This window comes from Macaca fascicularis, chromosome 15 (assembly GCF_037993035.2).
Source record: "Macaca fascicularis isolate 582-1 chromosome 15, T2T-MFA8v1.1".
Taxonomy (NCBI): Eukaryota; Metazoa; Chordata; class Mammalia; order Primates; family Cercopithecidae; genus Macaca; species Macaca fascicularis.
The window spans coordinates 8,678,694-8,695,870 of NC_088389.1; the positions used below are offsets into that span (position 1 = coordinate 8,678,694).

The following is a 17,177-nucleotide window of genomic DNA, read 5'->3' on the forward strand; positions in this document are numbered from 1 at the left end:
CAGTGTCTCACGGTAGCATTTGAACCTAACAGTTTCTTGACCTATTTCTTTAAATGATTAGTCATGCTTCCTCTGATTCCTGTATAAACTTATTCCTCATTCATTCTTCTGTTTCAGTGAATTATTGCAGTGCTACCACGTAACACTATTTGAGTCAAAATGTGGCAGTGTTTATCCTTTTCCAAGGTTTTTAGTTGCACAGTTTGTCAAAGTTGTGCTTACAGTTTCTTGTTGGTTGCAAGGTGTCCTTTCAGAAGCCAATTGTGTGGTGTATTTACGTTGATTGTTGGAGGTAGTTTGGTTAGAACCTACTTCGAGTGTCTGGTGTGGGCCTGGGGGACAGTGACAACTGCCCGCTTCATGGGCAGAGATGAAGTAATTGCTTCCTGGGAACTACCATCCTCCTGGCCACACTCTCCAGCCCATTTCATTTGTGTTGGTTTCCTTGGCATCTGCATGGTTCTGGCTTCATGTGAGTCTCATTTATTTTAGCATATGACTTCAGGCTGTGGGGAAGAATGGCCATTTTAGCACAGAGATGCACACAAAGGAACAACTGGCTAAATGTGTGTGAAGACATTCTTGGGGAGGGGGTTTATTTCTTTTATTCTGTAACAGGCAGTTTGGGAAGCATTCTGGACATGTGGCCTGCGCTGTCACAGTTCCTCCCTGCAGGATCGCAGATGTTTGGAGATTGTAGTGATAACTGTTATCATTGAGAATGTCATTCTCACAGGCTCTAATAAGTCAGGATTTATTCAGTGTTAATTTGTTAAAGACAACTGTGTTTCTAGCCAAATCCACGTGAGACGTTTCTCCTGGCAGTGTTGCTGGGGGTATTCCCGTGGCTTAGTCTTAGGGGAGCACACGCCTTTGAATACTGCTGAAGCTGTGAGTACCCAAAGCGCACCGGAGTACTTTTGCCATACGGGGTGTTAGTCACTGATACACGTCTCAGTCAGACCTGATGGATTCTTGACCCCTTCCTTTTTTAATTTTTTAATTTTTATTTATTTATTATTTTTTTTAAGAGCACAACCCCTCAGGTGGCCACCATGAATCTCTGGTGTTTTCAGTTGGCTGCAGCCTATTTGTCATCTGTGGTTCAAACATACTCGAAGCCTGATGATGCTTGCCTCGGTTGTTCTTCTGCTGTGTGACCTCCGTGCCCGCAGGGTTCAAGACTGTAAGAGCTGGGAGCCACCTTCACAACTACCAGGATTTCCGGAACCTCCTTTATTTACTCCTGGGGATGGAAGAGATGTCATCAGAGGTGAAGGCCTATTAGGTTTACATGCCATTGATAACGAATGAGGTTTTCTTTTATATAAGGGGAGCTTCTTATAACGTGCTTTAGTGGGGTAAAGAAGCTTTTGAGGTTTGCTTTCTCTGGAAAGATAATTTGTGATCCTGCAGTTGTTTTCAACAAAAATATAATTTGCATACCAGTGCATGTTGTATTACTGAGCACTGGCTGACAAATGGTTCTTAACTCGTCATTCACTCCGCCACTGTTTCTTGAATGGCATATGTGTGCCAGCTGTAGTAGGAACTTGCTAGACTCTAGGACTAACCCTTATGAAATAGGGGTCCTGGGGGAAGCAAATGCATATAACTATAAACATTTGAGGGGATATCAGAGGGGGTGCCTATAGGTGCAAAACTTCGTTCATTCATTGCCCCATCTAGGAGGTTTTGTGTCTTAGCAGCGTGTTCCATAGCAACACATCCCTCTATCAAAATATTCATCATATTATTTTGAAATTCTCTGCTTAGGTATGTGTTTTTCCGACTAAGTTTAGAACTGGTTAAGGACAGGCTATGGCGTATGTATTATATGTATCTACACACACATATTTATATATATACACATTACCATTTTAAATATACAATATATATTTATATATGTCCACACATATATATTTCTTCCTCTCTATACATACACACCATACACATATATATACACACACACACACACACACACACACACACTTCTACTGCCAAGCACAGAAAGTCAAAACTCGGCAAGGGTTCTTTTAGTGTTCATGAAAAAATAGGTGTGTTAGTTGAGAGCGTCCTTAAGTTGCCAGGGGAAAGACAGGATGGATTCGCAAAGGGAGATAGTGTGTTTTTTTTTTTCTTTGTTTAACTCTTGAATTCCAAATAATTCTGACTTATGGAAAAGTTGCAAAAATAGTATAGAGAATTCCCATATACTCTTCCCTCAGATTTCCCTAACATTTCACCCCATTTGTACTTTCTCTCTCTGTGGATATAATTTTTTTTTTTTTTTCTGAAATGTTTGAGAGTGGAAGGTAGAATGCAGGGCAGGGTGAAAGGCGGAAGGAGAGAGGTGGGTTGGGAGGCTTTTTATTTTTTTTAACCTTCTAAGATGGAGTTTCGCTCTTGTCATCCAAGCTGGAGTGCAATGGCACAATCTCGGCTCACTCTAACCTCTGCCTTCTGAGTTCAAGTGATTCTCCTGCTTCAGTCTCCCGGATAGCTGGGATTACAGGAGCCCACCACCATGCTCGGCTAATTTTTTATATTTTTAGTAGAGGGGTTTCACCATGTTGGTCAGGCTGGTCTTGAGCTCCTGACCTCTGATGATCCACCTGCCTTGGCCTACCAAAGTGCTGGGATTATAGGCGTGAGCCAGTGTGCCTGGCGATTGGGAGGCTTTTGCAGTAACCCAGAGCGCTATGATGAGGGCTGGACCTGGTTGGAAATGATGAGGAAGGTGGGAAGTGGTTAGGTCTGGCATATATTTTGAAAGGAGAGTTTAAATGGGTTGGATGACAAGAGAGAGAAAAAGAAGTTTTAAGGATGATGTCAAGGATTTTGGCCTGAGTAACTGGAAGACTAGAGATGCTGTTATTCGGATTGGGAAGACTATGGGAGGAGTGGGTTATAGCAGGGGGAATCAAAAGTGTGTTTTCGGCATGCTAAATTTGAGGTCCAAAAAGGGATGTGAAGAAGTGTTGGCTGGGCACCGTGGCTCACGCCTGTAATTCCAGCACTTTGGGAGGCTGAGGCGGGCAGATCACCTGAGGTCAAGAGTTCGAGACTAGCCTGATAATTATTAAAATCGATGATTGATGTTTACTAATTAATCATATTATTGCTTCTAATACTGCAGGGGTGAACACCTACCTGTGATGTTGTTCCTAATATCTAGGGACAGAGAGCATTTTAGTTTTAATACCACAGTAGGTGTACACTCACCCTGTGACACTGATCCTAGTATTGAGAGGGGTAGAATATGACGTGGCTCCCAACATAACAATGAATGGACAGCCACCCGGTGATATTGCTCCTAATATTCACAGAAGAAGCATATGATATTACTCCCAATATCCCAGGGAGGGTACAGCTCTTCTGTGATATGGTTCCTAGTATCTGGAGGGGGAGAGGATGATAATAATTCCAGTTTCGCAGGCTGTCTTCACCCACCCTGTGATATTGTTATTAATATCCTGGAAGGGAGAGGATGATATGACTCCCCATAGAGCAGGAGGCTTACACCCAGCCTGGGATATTGTTCTTAATATCCATGGAGAGGAGAGGCTGATATTACTCCCAATATGGCAGGGGGTGTACATCCACCCTGTGATATTCTTCTTAATATTCCAAGGCTGAGAGGTTGATATTACTCCTAGTATTGCAGACACCGTACACCGCCGTGTGATACTCTTCCTGATATCTGGAAGCGGAGATGGTATTAATCCCCGTATCGCAGGAGGTGAACATGTACTCTGTGATATCTTTCCTAGTATGCAGGGAGAGAGAGGATAATATTATTCCCAATATTGCAGAAGATGTACACGCCCCCCCCCCATGATATTGTCCTTAATATTCCAAGACACAGAAGACGATGTTACTCCCAATATCACAGAAAGTGTACACCCCCCAGTGATGTTGTTCCCATGATCCAGGAGGAAAGAGGATGATATGACTTTCAACCCTTGCACCCTGCAATGCTCTCACCCTGCAACACCGACACCAGCTCAACCTGACATAGGACCAGAGGTGCTGGCTGGGGGTGTTCATTGCTTCTCTTTTCTCCCTTGGCAGACTCAGTAGAGGAAACTGAGACCGAGCAGCCGCAGGAACAAGGTAGGTTTTGCCAGTGGCTCAGGCTTCCTCTGGTTATGAGCTGGGCCTTGGAGTAACGCCGGGGGAGGGGACAGAGGTGAGTACAGTGGGCATTGGATGCGGCTGTCACACCTCTGTGGTGTGGGCTGGGGACTTGAGGGACATTGCTTGAGGTGGGCCTGAACCTCCCGTCCACTCTGGCACTGGAGGCTGTGGGGTCCCACACTTCTTCCAATGAACGTGCTGACCCCCGCCTGGTCCCCGACCGAGGTAGGGCATCTTTTCCACTGCTGGGGCCCACATGTAGCTGTGGGTTCCTTTTTCATGATCTGGAGAAGCTGCAGCCTGCCCTGTGCTCTGCCTCAGAGATGGGAGGCCACACAGCCCTCAGCGGGGAGCAGAATTCAGAGCCTTAGGTTGCAGGGGCCTCAACTGAGGTCCCTGAAGGGTCTGCTCCTTCCTGAGGGGCTGATTCAGGGAGGCCCTCCCGTCTCCCCTCTGCGGCTCTGTCTCTTCCCCTCACACAGGGTCCGCATGTGGACAGCTTGGTGATGTGGATGCACCAAGGGCCCTTGGAAGTTCCCGGGGAATGGGATCCATCCCAGTACATTTGGGATGCAGGCACAAGGTCCCAGAGGAGGCCCGGGAAGCCAGTGCGGAAGGGAAGGCTGTTGTAGGTTTGCCTTGGGGAGGGGGTGGTTCCACCCTCTGCCAAAGTCTCTGGAGCAAAGGCACGTGGCTCTGCAGCTGCCCCGGAGGCCAGGGTAGTGGCTGGGAGGGGCTGTGTGCCTCTGCCGGGTCGGGAAGATTTCTTAGCTAATCTAGTGTTGTCAAGTCACATTAGCCTCTAAATCATATTTATTTATTTTTTTAATTCCAAGGCTTTACAGTTGAATAAGGAGACAGTTTGTATTGAAAATAGTTTTTACATGTGAGCTTGAAACAGAGAGTCTGTTTAAATCTAGTTTTTTCCTTCCCATTAATGCCTCCTTTCATTCCAGGTTTTCCAACAGGAAATGCGCTTGTTTGCTCACCTCTGGGAGGGGGCTTTGGCTAGGAATCCACCAAAGCCAGCAGACACCAGTGGGCTGCTTGAGCAGTCTGGCCTTTGTTAACCCTTTAGGAACCGTGGGCTTCAGGTTTTCAGACCATCCAAGGTGAAGGTGGTCACAGGGGCCTGGAAGCTTTCCCATCCTTCCTGCAGGGATGGTCCGTTTCCCTGCACGGAGCTGGGTACATGGGTACAACACCCCTGTCCTGTGCCGTCGGTGGCTTTACCAATTTTGCATAGCATCTTTTGAGCTGATCAATAGCTCTGATTGACTGTTGAGGATTTCATGGATTCCTGTACCCCACCGGGGGGCCCAATATGCTGACAAAAGTTACATTTGTAGTTGTAGTGCTGCATATACATGGGTCCAGTTAGAAGGCTTTGATTCTATCTAAAGGGAAAGGCGTCTCTGAGGGATCACTGAGCTGGCATAGTCTCCTAAAACCATGCTATCAGGTGGGCGACAAAGCAGGACAGGAGGGTGATTTTGTAGGAGAGTCAATTTTGTAGGAGAGTGATTTTGTAGGTGATTTTGTAGCAGGGCCACGGGCCTGCGTGTTCTCTGTGTCCCCGGAGTTCATACGTGCTCCAGACCCTGGGTTTGCATTGCGCATAATTCTCAAGGGCTCATGGCAAGCTGCGCCAGGGACACAGAGGACGGGAATGCGGGGATCCTGCCCCAAGTGGACCAAGGACTCACTGTTGGACTCTAATCTGTCTAGGTGTTTTTGTGACTTGCAGAAATACCTCCACCTTGCCTGGGCCTGGAGCCACAGGAGACCCTGCCGAAGGTGAAGAATGTTCTGGAACAATGCAAGACCTGCCCAGGCTGCCCCCAGGAGCCAGCGTCCTGGGGTCTCTGTGTAGCATCCAACAACGTGAGCTTGCAGGACCCCGAGGAGCCCTCCTTCTGCTTGGAAGCTGAGGACAACTGGGAGGATCCAGAGGCCATGAGCTCACTGCTGCTGTTCCTGAACACCTCTGGATTCAAGGCCAGCTTCTGTGGCCTGTACAACCTGGCGCTGCCATGGCTGAGCAGCATGTTCAGCAGCTTTAGCGACGAGGAGGAGCTGACTGGGTGCCTGGCACAGGCCCGAGGGGCGGCCAAGAAAAGTGGCCTCCTCATGGTCCTGGCCAGGCTCTGCTTCCTTCTGGGGCGGCTGTGCAGCAGGAGGCTCAAGCTGTCCCAGGCCCGGGTGTACTTGGAGGAAACACTGGGGGTCCTGGAGGGCAGCTTCGGGGACCTGTTCCTGGTGGTGGCTGTGTACGCCAACCTGGCCAGCATTTACTGGAAGCAGAACCAGGAGAAGTGTACACAGGTGGTTCCCAAAGCCATGGCCCTGCTCCTGGGGACGCCTGGCCACATCTGTAGCACCGAGGCGGACGGGGAGCTCCTGCAGCTGGTGCTGCAGTGGGCGGTGGGTGGCCAGAGCCAGCAGGCCTAGGCCCGGGCCTGCTTCCTGCTGGCCAGGCACCACGTGCAGCTCAAGCAGCCTGAGGAGGCCCTGCCCTTCCTAGAGCAGCTGTTGTTTTTGCACAGGGACTTGGGAGCCCCAGACGCTGCGTGGCTCTCACACTGCTGCCCACTCCTGGCTGACATCTACAGCCGCGAGTGCCTGCCCCACCTGGTGCTGAGCTGTGTCAAGGTGGCCTCATTGAGGACACAGGACTCGCTGGCTGGTTCGCTGAGGAACGTGAAGCTGGTGCTCCAGAACGCCCTCCAGCCCCAGAGCCTCCCCACCCAGACTTCCCACTACCTCAGGCGAGCGCTGGCCTCCCTAACCCCGGGCACAGGCCAGGCGCTGCGCGGCCTTCTCCACGCCAGCCTGGCCCAACCGTACAGCCACCATGGCTACCATGGCCCAGCCATCACCTTCATGACGCAGGCGGTGGAAGCCAGTGCTGTTGCCGGAGTACGTGCCATCGTGGACTTCCTGGTGGCCCTGGCCTGGCTGCATGTGCTTCATAGGCAGAGCCTGGTGGCCCTGAACATCCTGCAGTCTGTCCAGGATGCAGTGGTGGTCAGCGAGGACCAGGAGGGTGTGATTGCCAACATTGGTGGCCGTGGCTCTGAAGAGGACGGGCCAGACGAGGCAGGCAGCCGAGGGCTACTACCACGCCGTACGGGTGGCTTGGCACCTGGGCCAGCGGAGGAACCAGGCAGTGGTGCTGGCCAGCTTTGGGACCTTGTGCCTGCACGCGGGTGCCAGCAGGCTGGCCCAGCACTACCTCCTGGAGGCTGTACGTCTGTTCTCGAGGCTTCCGTGTGGGGAGTGTGGCCGAGACTTTACCCACATACTCCTGGGCTACCTCTTCACCCGCCAGGGCCCGGCCCAGCAGTACAAGGGCTACTACGAGTGGGCCCTTCTGGTCGCCGTGGAGATGGACCACGTGGAGAGTGAGTGCCCCAGTTCCTCCTGTGCGCCTTCTGGGGCCACTTGGGTCAGGGCACACCTGGGGTTTGTGATTCGGAAACAAGTGGTGGTTTTTCCACCATCGAAAGCGCTGAGTTATGGCCAGCAGCAGATGTTGGCAAACGCCCTGGAGACAGGCCGTTCCCATGTAGGGCCAGCCCCTCTGTACCCTACTGAGGCAGGCAGCTCTTCCTGGTTTGCCCAGGGACCATCCTGCCTTGAGCACGGAAAGTCCTGCGTGCTGGGAATCCCTAGACATAACCCTGGGATCAAGGCATGTTGTGCTGAGCTAGGACTTGGGCCCCTCCATGAGCCAGGCCCTGAATGCCAGTTCTTGTGCCTGTGTTTGCTTGGTATCTCGGCAGCCCTGTGCACCGGTCATCCCACTTCACAGAGGACACAGGGGCGGGTGATTGGCCAAAGCCACAGAGCAGTTCACGCAAAAGCAGCTCCTGCTGAGTGTGCCAGGCCCCACCCACAAAAGGGGCTTGTGGGGTCCTCGGGAGGGAGGTGCTGAGCGTGGGAATGTGAGCTTCAGGCCAGAGAAGCCACAAAAGGGTGAGTGGCGTGATGGCGGGGCAGAACTTGGCCCCGGGTTAGGGAAGCCTCTTTAGTCTGGGACCAGAGGGTTGAGAGGATTTAGTCAAGTAATAGGTGTGGATGAGGGGCTGGTGGTGTAGCCTGTGTGAAGGCCCAGGGGTGAGCGAGTGGGGGTGAGTCAGCGAGGATGGGTGGGGTGTGAGTGGTGGTGAGTGAGTGGGAGTGTGAGTGGGGGTGAGTGAACAGGGCTTATGCAGGGAGGTGCAGAGTTGGGAGGGGGTGGGTTGAGTGCTGGATGGTGAGAAGCTCTTCTGGAGAGCTAAGCAGGGCCTGGGGCCTCAGGCTGTGGCTTCGCCTTTTCCCCAAGAGCACTGGGGAGCCATGGAGTGCTATCGAACAGTCAGTGCAGACCGAGCAGTGAATGGACAGTAGCTGGGCAGGGCTGTCCGAAATCTAGGCCGCAGAGAATAGATGAGGAAGTTGAGGATACTGTTGAGTCCCCTCTGCCTTACAGTGCTTTGTCATGGCATAGTGACACCACTCAGAGGTGCCTCCTGTGGCCTGGACCAGAGCTCCAGGGGCTGTGCCCAAATATGAATCTGCTCATTTCCCAGCACAGGCCTGGCACCCACTCTTGGCCCTAGGAGTGATGAGATTTTGGAAAGGACCGTGTGAAGGGGCCCCGGTCCCACACATCTGCCCAAGGAAGGTTGGGGGGTTCAGACCCAGGCTTCTTCCCCAGGGACATTCTCTGAATGGAAGGAGACCCTCCAGGAACCCAGCTCCCCAGCCCCCACTGCAGCCTCCAGTGGCTCCTGGCACAATAGCCTGTGGCACCTCCTCCTACGAGGCCCTCCCCTGGGTGCTGGGGGATTCAGACTTGGAAATGCAGGCCAGGGAACGGGGATCATGCTTCCCTGTCTCCCCACCCTGAGCTGAACGGTCCGGGAGACCGAGGGCGGGGCTGATACCCCACATGCTTCCTTGGGGTCATTTTTGAGTCACTTTCAGTAGTTTGTGTCCTTCTAGGAGTTTGGCTGTTGTGTCTAGATGGTCTGGCTTCTTGGTGTACAATTGTTCGTAGTGTTTTCATGGAATCCTTTTATTTCTGTCAGGTCGGCAATCATGTTTCCTCTTTCATTTCTGATTTTAGAAACTTGGGTTTGTAATTGTTTGTTTATTTTTATTAGAGATGGGGTCTCATCATGTTCTCCCAGGGGGGTCTTGAATGCTGGCCTCAGCGATCCTTCCCCCTCGGCCTCACAAAGTGCTGGGATGACAGGCGTGAGCCATGGTGCTCAGTCTCTGATTTTAGTCGTTTGTGCCCCATCTTTGTTTTCTTGGTCAGTCTGGTGAAAGATTTGTCACTTTTGTTATTATTTTCAAAAAACCCACTTTTGGTTCTGTTGATTATCTCTTTTGTTTTTCCATTCTCTGTATTTTTACTTCCCATTTCCACTCTCACATTTATTATGTTCTTCCTTTTATTCACTTTGGGTTTAGTTCATTTTCTAGTTTCTCAAGGTGGAAAGTTAGGCTTTTGATTTAAGATTTTTTTTCTTTCTTTGAATGTAGACATTTACAGTTATAAATTTCCCTTTCAGCACTGCCTTAGCTACATCTTGGTGTTTTTGATACACTGTGCTTTTTTTTTTTTTTTTTTTTTTTTTTAAGTTTTGCTCTATTGCCCAGGCTGGGGTGCAGTGGTGCAATCTTGGCTCACTGCAACTTCTACCCAGGTTCAAGTCATTCTCATGCCTCAGCCTCCTGAGTAGCTGGAATTACAGATGTGCACCGCCACACCCCGCTAATTTTTGTATTTTTTTTTTTATAGAGACAGTGTTTCACCATGTTTCCCAGGCTGATCTCAAACTCCTGGACTCAAGCGATCCTCCCGCCTCGGCCTCCCACAGTGCTGGGATGAGAGGTGTGAGCCACCGTGCTGGCCCGGGCTGTGCATTTGTTTGTATTCTTTTCAAATTAATTTTCAGTTTCCCTGATGGTCTCTTCTTTGACTCACTGGTTGTTTAGGAGTGTGTTTAGGAGTTTTCACATATTTTTGAATTTCCCACGTTTCCTTCACTGTCGATTTCCAGTTTCGTGCCAGTACAGCTGAAGAACACCTCTGCTTTGGTCTCAGTCCTTCTTCCTTCACTGAGGCTCATTTTGTGGCCTGGCACATGGTCTGTCATGGGGAATGTCCCATGGGCGCTCAAGAGGACTGTGTATTCAGCTGTTGTTGGGGGGCGTGTGTGACAGATGTCCATTCGGCATACCTGGTTTCCTTTGTTAATCTTCGGAATGTTTCTGACACTAGAAAATCAGAAGCTTTCCACTGTTCCCAGCGCCCTGGCTTTGGGAGAGGCCAGCGAACCTGTGGGTTTGGAGCTTTGTTGCATGAGAGAAGCATGTGTGGAAATGCCAGGGGCTGGCTTTGAACCCCATTCCCCCAACATGATGCCGTGTGTGGCAGACGTGATGCTTGGCTTTGCTCTCTCAGGGTTCCATCTGCGACAGGGGCTATTTGTGTCCCTGGTCTCATCATCTCAGGCTGAAGGTGGCCCTGGTCCTGGCCAGAGGGGCTTTGTGAAGCAGAAATAGATGGCCTGGTGCAGGGGCCGAGCCTGGCCAGAACCTCGGCCCTGGGAGTTGTAAAGAAGGCCGGCCTGTACCATGAGCATGTGCACCAAGCTGTGCCCATGTCACGGTGTGCTCGGCGCCTGCCCTTGCACAGGTGCATGGCCTGTCTGAGCCCAGGCTCCCTGCCTATGGGGCCCAGGTTCACAGAGGTGTGAAAGAGACAAGCACAGAGCAGGGGCCTCTGAACCCAGCCAGCCTCGCTTCGATGCTGGGAGGCTGACGTCTTCCATTTTGTCTTCTGCCCAGGCCAGCTGCGGGCCGTCCAGCGGCTGTGCTGCTTCTACAGCGTCGTCATGCCCAGCGAGACCCAGTGTGTCATCTACCACGAGTTCCAGCTCTCCCTTGCCCGCAAGGTGGCCGACCAGGTGCTGGAGAGGGCAGCTCCTGGACACCACCAGTCAGCTCTACCTGTCCCTGGGCACCTAGTGGTGAGGACTGGCTTTGCAGTGGTGGGGGTGTGGAGGGGTGCAAGGGGGTAGGGGTGGCAGGGAGGGGGGCACAGGGAAGCTGGCCCAGGGCCTCCTCAGCCCCTTTCCTTTGGATCATTTGGTTCCTTGGCATCAGATGCTTTGAGCTGGTGGGTCTGGGGTCATCCCAGGGCTGCTGCTGGCTTGTGAGTCCCAGCTTGAGTCTCACTTGTTGGGTCAAAGGTCATCTCAACCCCAGCAGAGGCAGTACGTGCACGTGCACTCTGGGCTGTTCTTCCTACTATGGTGGCCTTTGTCATCTGACCTCTGCCTGCCCCGAGTCTTCACTCCTGGCCTTCATCTGTCCCTTTAAATGTGACCACAGCAGCCACCTGTGGCTTCTCTCCCACAGAAGACAGAGGCAATTGTGTCACCTGCTTCCCCGGGGCAGGGTTTCAAGGTCTCACGTCCCATATGTGGCCCACTCGGCTTCCCCCGAGCATGCTGACCTGGTGGGGTAACCATGGCCCTGGCCACCCCACCCACAGGGCCTGGTGACATTGCTGCTGTCACAGCCCCTCAAGTGTTGGACTTACTGAGAGAGCAGGGAAGGGGCCAGATTCCATGGGGACCCGGGAGACTGGCTCCAGTCTTGGCCTCAGGTTCACAGAAGGAAAATGGGCCAGTGTGCTAGAGCCATGCTTCTCAAAGTGTAGTCCCTGGACCAGCAGAGCAGCATCCATGTCACCTAGGAGCCTGTGGCAAGTGGGAGTTCTAGGGCCTGCCCCAGGCCTGTGGAGCCAGAAGTTCTGGGGGCAGGGCCAGCAAGCTATAAGGACAGGCCTCCGGGTGACTGATGCCTGCACACCTTGAGAACCATCGGCCTAGATAGCCTCTGAACACTAACGGCTCCTGGTGCGTTTGGAGAAGACACAGGCCATGTCTGGGAGGCAGGGGAGATGGACTAGCACACTCTTCCTGCCACAGAGCAGCATGATGCTCGATTCCCTCAGAAGGATGTCCTTCATCTTTTCCATGCCGTGTGTGTTCACCCTGGCCCTCCCAGCAGCCTGGGAAGGGCAGAACACTGCACACACAAGAGGGCCGTTCCCAGTCCCCACATTCCAGATTCATCTGTCACCAGACCCACGAGAGGAGGCAGACTGGTTCCAGGAGGATGAGAGCCCTTGTTCTGACACCTGTGTCTGATTCCAGTGATTCCAGGGCCTACAAATCCTCTCTGGACTACACCAAACGAAGTCTGGGAATTTTCATTGACCTCCAGAAGAAAGAGAAGGAGGCACATGCCTGGCTGCAAGCAGGGAAGATCTATTACATCCTGCGACAGAGCGAGCTGGTGGACCTGTACATCCAGGTGAGTGGCAAGGGATGCAGGACGACCCCTGTGCTGTTCACTCTCTGTCCATCCACCCATCCATTCATCCTTCCATCATCTATTTACCTGTTCATCCTTCCATCCATCCATCCATCATCCATCCATCTGTCCTTTCATCCATCCATCATTCATCCATCCTTTTATCATCCATCTATTCACCCGTCTATCCATCCATTCACCTGTCCATCCACCCATCCATTCATCCTTCTGTCATCTATCTATTTACCTGTTCATCCTTCCATCCATCCATCCACCATCCATCCATCCATTCTTCCATCATCTTCCCATACACCTGTGGGTCCTTCCATTCACCCATCCATCATCCATCCATCCATCATCCATCCTTCCGTCCATCCATCCATCATTTATCCATCAATCCCTTCGTCCATCCATCCCTCCATCATCCATCCATCTGTCCATCCATCCATCCATCATCCATCCACCTGTTCATCCTTCCATCCATCCATCATCCATCCATCCATCCATCCATTCTTCCATCATCTTCCCATACACCTGTGGGTCCATCCATCCATCCATCCATCCATCCATCCTTCCATCATCCATCCATTCATCTGTTCGTCTTTCCACCCATCCATCATCCATCCATCCATCATCCATCATCCATCCATCTTTTTATCCATCCATTCACCTGTTCATCCATCCTTCCATCCATCTTTCCATCATCGATCCAACTGTTCATCCTTCTATCCATCCATCCATCCATCATTCATTAATCTATTCACTTCTTCATCCATCCATTCACCTGTTCGTCCATCCATTCATCCATCCTTCCATCCTTCCATCCATCCATCCTTTCATCCATCTTTCCATCCATCTTTCCATTATCCATCCATTCAGCTGTTCATCCTTCTATCCATCCAACCATCTTCCATCCATCCATGATCCATCCATTCACCTGTCCATCTATTCATTCATCATTCATCTTTTTATCATCCATCCATTCACGCGTCCATCCATCCATTCATTCACCCGTCCATCCACCCATTCATCTGTTCATCCATGCCTCCATCCATCCTTCCATCATCCATCCATTCACCTCTTCATTCTTCCATCCATCCATCCTTTCATCATCCATCCACTCGCCTGCTCATCCATCCATCCATCCATCATCCATCCATCCATTCTTCCATCATCCATGCATTCATCTGTTCGTCCTTCCATCAGTCCATCCATCCATTTATCCATCCATCCATTTATCCATCCATCCATCCATCATCCATCATCCAACTGTCCATTCATCCATCCATCATTCATCCATCCTTTTATCATCCATCCATTCACCCATGTATCCATCCATTCACTTTTTCATCCATCCATCCATCCATCCATTCTTCCATCATCCATGCATTCATCTGTTCATCCTTCCATCAGTCCATCTTTCCATTTATCCATCCATGCATCCATCATCCATTCGTGTCCATTATTCCATCCATCATTCATCCATCCTTTTATCATCCATCCATTCACCCGTGTATCCATCCATTCACTTTTTCATCTGTACATCCATCCATCCATTCATCCTTCCATCATCTATCCATCCTTCCATCATCCATCCATCCTTCCATCCATCCATCCATCCATTCATTATGCATGCATCCATCATCCATACTTCATCATCCATCCACTTGCCTCCTGTTCATCCTTCCATCCATCATTCATCCATCTATCCATTCATCCATCCATCATTCATCCATCCTTTTATCATCCACCCATTCACCCGTCTATCCATCCATTCATCTGTTCATCCATCCATCCGTCCATTCATCCTTCCATCATCCGTCCATTCACTTGTTCATCCTTCCATCCATCAATCATCCATCCATCCATCCATCCATCCATCCATCCATCATCTATCATCCATCATCCATCCATTTATCCATCCATCCATCATCCATCCATACTTCCATCATCCATCCATTCACCTGTTCATCCTTCCATCCATCCATCATCCATCCATTCATCCACCCATCCATTCATCCACCCATCCATCATCCATCCACCCATCCATTCACCCATCCATTCATCCATCCATCCATCATCCATCCTTTCACCCATCCATCCATTCACCTGTTCGTCCATTCATTCATCCATCATTCATCCATCTACCCACCAATCTACCTATTGATCCATTCCTCCATACATCTATCTGTCCATTTGTTTATCCATACATTCGTCTATCCACCATCTATCCATCCACATGTACATACATCATCTACCCTCCACCCATCCATACATTATCTACACACGCATACATACATACAGACATACACACATCATTCCACCCACCCACCCATCCATCCATCCATCCATCCATCCATCCATCCATCCATCCATTCATCCATCCATCCATCCATCCATCCAAGTATTCATCTATCCACACACCCTTCCATCCATCCATGTGTCTACATCTCATCCATTCATCCATCCATCCACTCATTCCTAAGCCACTGCTGAGCACCTGTTGTGTGCCTTTTCCCTCACTCCAACTGGTTCCCTCACATCCTCCGCCGGTGGCCAGCATCTTCTCCCTGAGGGCAGAGGCGCGGCCCCTCACAGTGCACAGCACCTGCTGGTATACAGCACATGCTCAAATAATGTGACCACTCAATTAACACACAGAAGAACTTGCTCCAAGCGACATGTGGCACATCTCCTTATAAAATGAATCTATCATAGTGGCTGTTTTCAGAGGCTTTCCCAAACACAGTGTGATCTGGAACAAATTGTGAAGCTCACGAGCCTGATGAAGCTTTCATTATTGAGCACCTGCTATATACCTCCTTGAGCTGAGGAGAGGGATGAAGAGCTCATGGCCAAGAGGGGACCAGGCCCACCCACAAACACTGCTGATGTGGCAGGGATGTGGCAACGCAGAAAGGAGCCAGGGGCTGGGCTCCCAGCAATCTGGGGGCCACGGAGACTGGTTTGAGTGCAGGGGGAGTGGGCTAGGGCTAGCCCTGTTGGTAGGATTCACAGGTGTCGGGTTCCTGGGCTGCAGCTGCTCAGTCACCTCCTGGCACTCAGGAGCATCAGTTCATTGTCCTCATGCCAGTGGTGGGGGCAGCCCTAATGCACAGGGTCTGAAAAATGCTCAAGTGTACCTGTACTGTGTGAGAGGAAGGAGCCTGGCAAAGGTGCGCGTAGCCACCTCGCTAGGTGTGGGTCTTGAGGGAACTTCTGTCTCCTTTCAGGTGGCACAGAATGTGGCCCTGTACACAGGCGACCCCAACCTGGGGCTGGAGCTGTTTGAGGCAGCTGGAGACATCTTCTTCAATGGGGCCTGGGAGCGGGAGGAAGGCATGTCCTTCTACCGGGTGAGCTGGCCTGTGGGCTGATGTGGGTGGGCCTCAGTGGGGCACCTGGAGGGCTGAGGCACAGGTGTGGCAGGGTAGAGGCCTCCCAAATGGAGGCAGGGCCACCCATGCACATGATTAATTTCCAAGTGGTCTCACCGGGAATGATATTGACCATGCCCCTGCCTGGGACAAACGCTCGGGGCCTGGACGTGACAATGGCTCTACCCTTGTACCTGATGACCTCAAGCAACCATGAGTGGGAAGTCCTGTCCCCATCTTCCAGATGAGGAAACTGAGGCTCAGAGAGGCACAGGGACATGCCAAAGGACACACAGCATATCAGTGGGAGACCCAGGTCTGCATGCACCCCGAAGTGGGACGGCTTCTCCTTTCCTCTGAGCTCACGGTGTGGATCAGCCCTGGGCACAGATCAATGTGGTGTTTTTAGAGCAGAGAGGAGTGCTGGCTCCCCCCAGTCAGACCTCCGGTGCCCAGGTGGGAGAGGCTGGTCTGAGGCTATCGGGTGTAGCTGGATGGGCCTCAGGTGACTCTTCAGCCCCCAACTTGGATGTCTGAACTGTGTGTTATCCCAGAGCACAGAGCTGTGTCGAGGTGCAGGGGTAGCTGGGGTGTGGGAAGCTCCAAGCACATGTTTGAGCTCTGAGGAGGGCGCTGGGCAAGGTGGGTGCTGCGGGAAACCTGACCCCACCTGCCTGTGTTGAGGACCGGGCCCTGCCCCTGGCAGTGACTACAGGCAACCGCAGGGTGGAGCTGCAGCTACAGCTGTGCAACAAGCTGGTGTCACTGCTGGCCACACTGGAGGAGCCCCAGGAGGACTTGGAGTTTGCCTACATGGCCCTAGCACTCAGCATCACTGTGGGTGCGTCCCCTGAGCCCCCGCCCTGCCAGGACCCACACTTTGCCAGAGCCCAGCCTCCAGGTCTGCAGGCCAGGAGCTGAAACAGCTACTGGATTTTCCTGGTCTCCTGTCCAGGCAGGCAGCTCTGCCCAACTGGCTTCCCCGTCCGGCTGTGGGGCACAGCCCGAGGTCTCTCATGCAGTGCAGAGCTCCCTGCCTGACTGAGCTCTGCTTCCTCTGCCTGTTCCCGCTGCTGACCACAAGGGCCGCCCAGTGTGCCCTCTGCCTTCCAGACATCCCAGGCATCTCGTTGGTCCCTGTATGTGTCAGGCTGAGTGGCACATTCCCTTTCTCTTGTGCCCTTCCCACCGTCATCAACCACACGGCTCTCTGGCTGATAAAATCCCAGTTCCCCTTCCAGCAGTCTGCCCCTTAAGGCCGTGCATCCCCTGGTGCTG

At 51.8% G+C, this 17,177-nt stretch overlaps 1 protein-coding gene across 1 annotated transcript; it reads left to right on the plus strand.

Moving 5' to 3' along the window:
• Positions 1 to 1,008: 1,008 nt before the first annotated feature.
• Positions 1,009 to 16,971, plus strand: LOC135967598 (SH3 domain and tetratricopeptide repeat-containing protein 1-like). The gene is given in 9 exon segments (XM_065531098.2): positions 1,009 to 1,273; positions 4,075 to 4,116; positions 5,888 to 7,200; positions 7,202 to 7,544; positions 10,987 to 11,114; positions 11,116 to 11,165; positions 12,363 to 12,522; positions 15,756 to 15,878; positions 16,584 to 16,971. Coding segments are annotated over 9 exon segments (2,544 nt in total). The 5' UTR covers positions 1,009 to 1,125; the 3' UTR covers positions 16,821 to 16,971.
• The last annotated feature ends 206 nt before the right edge of the window (positions 16,972 to 17,177 follow it).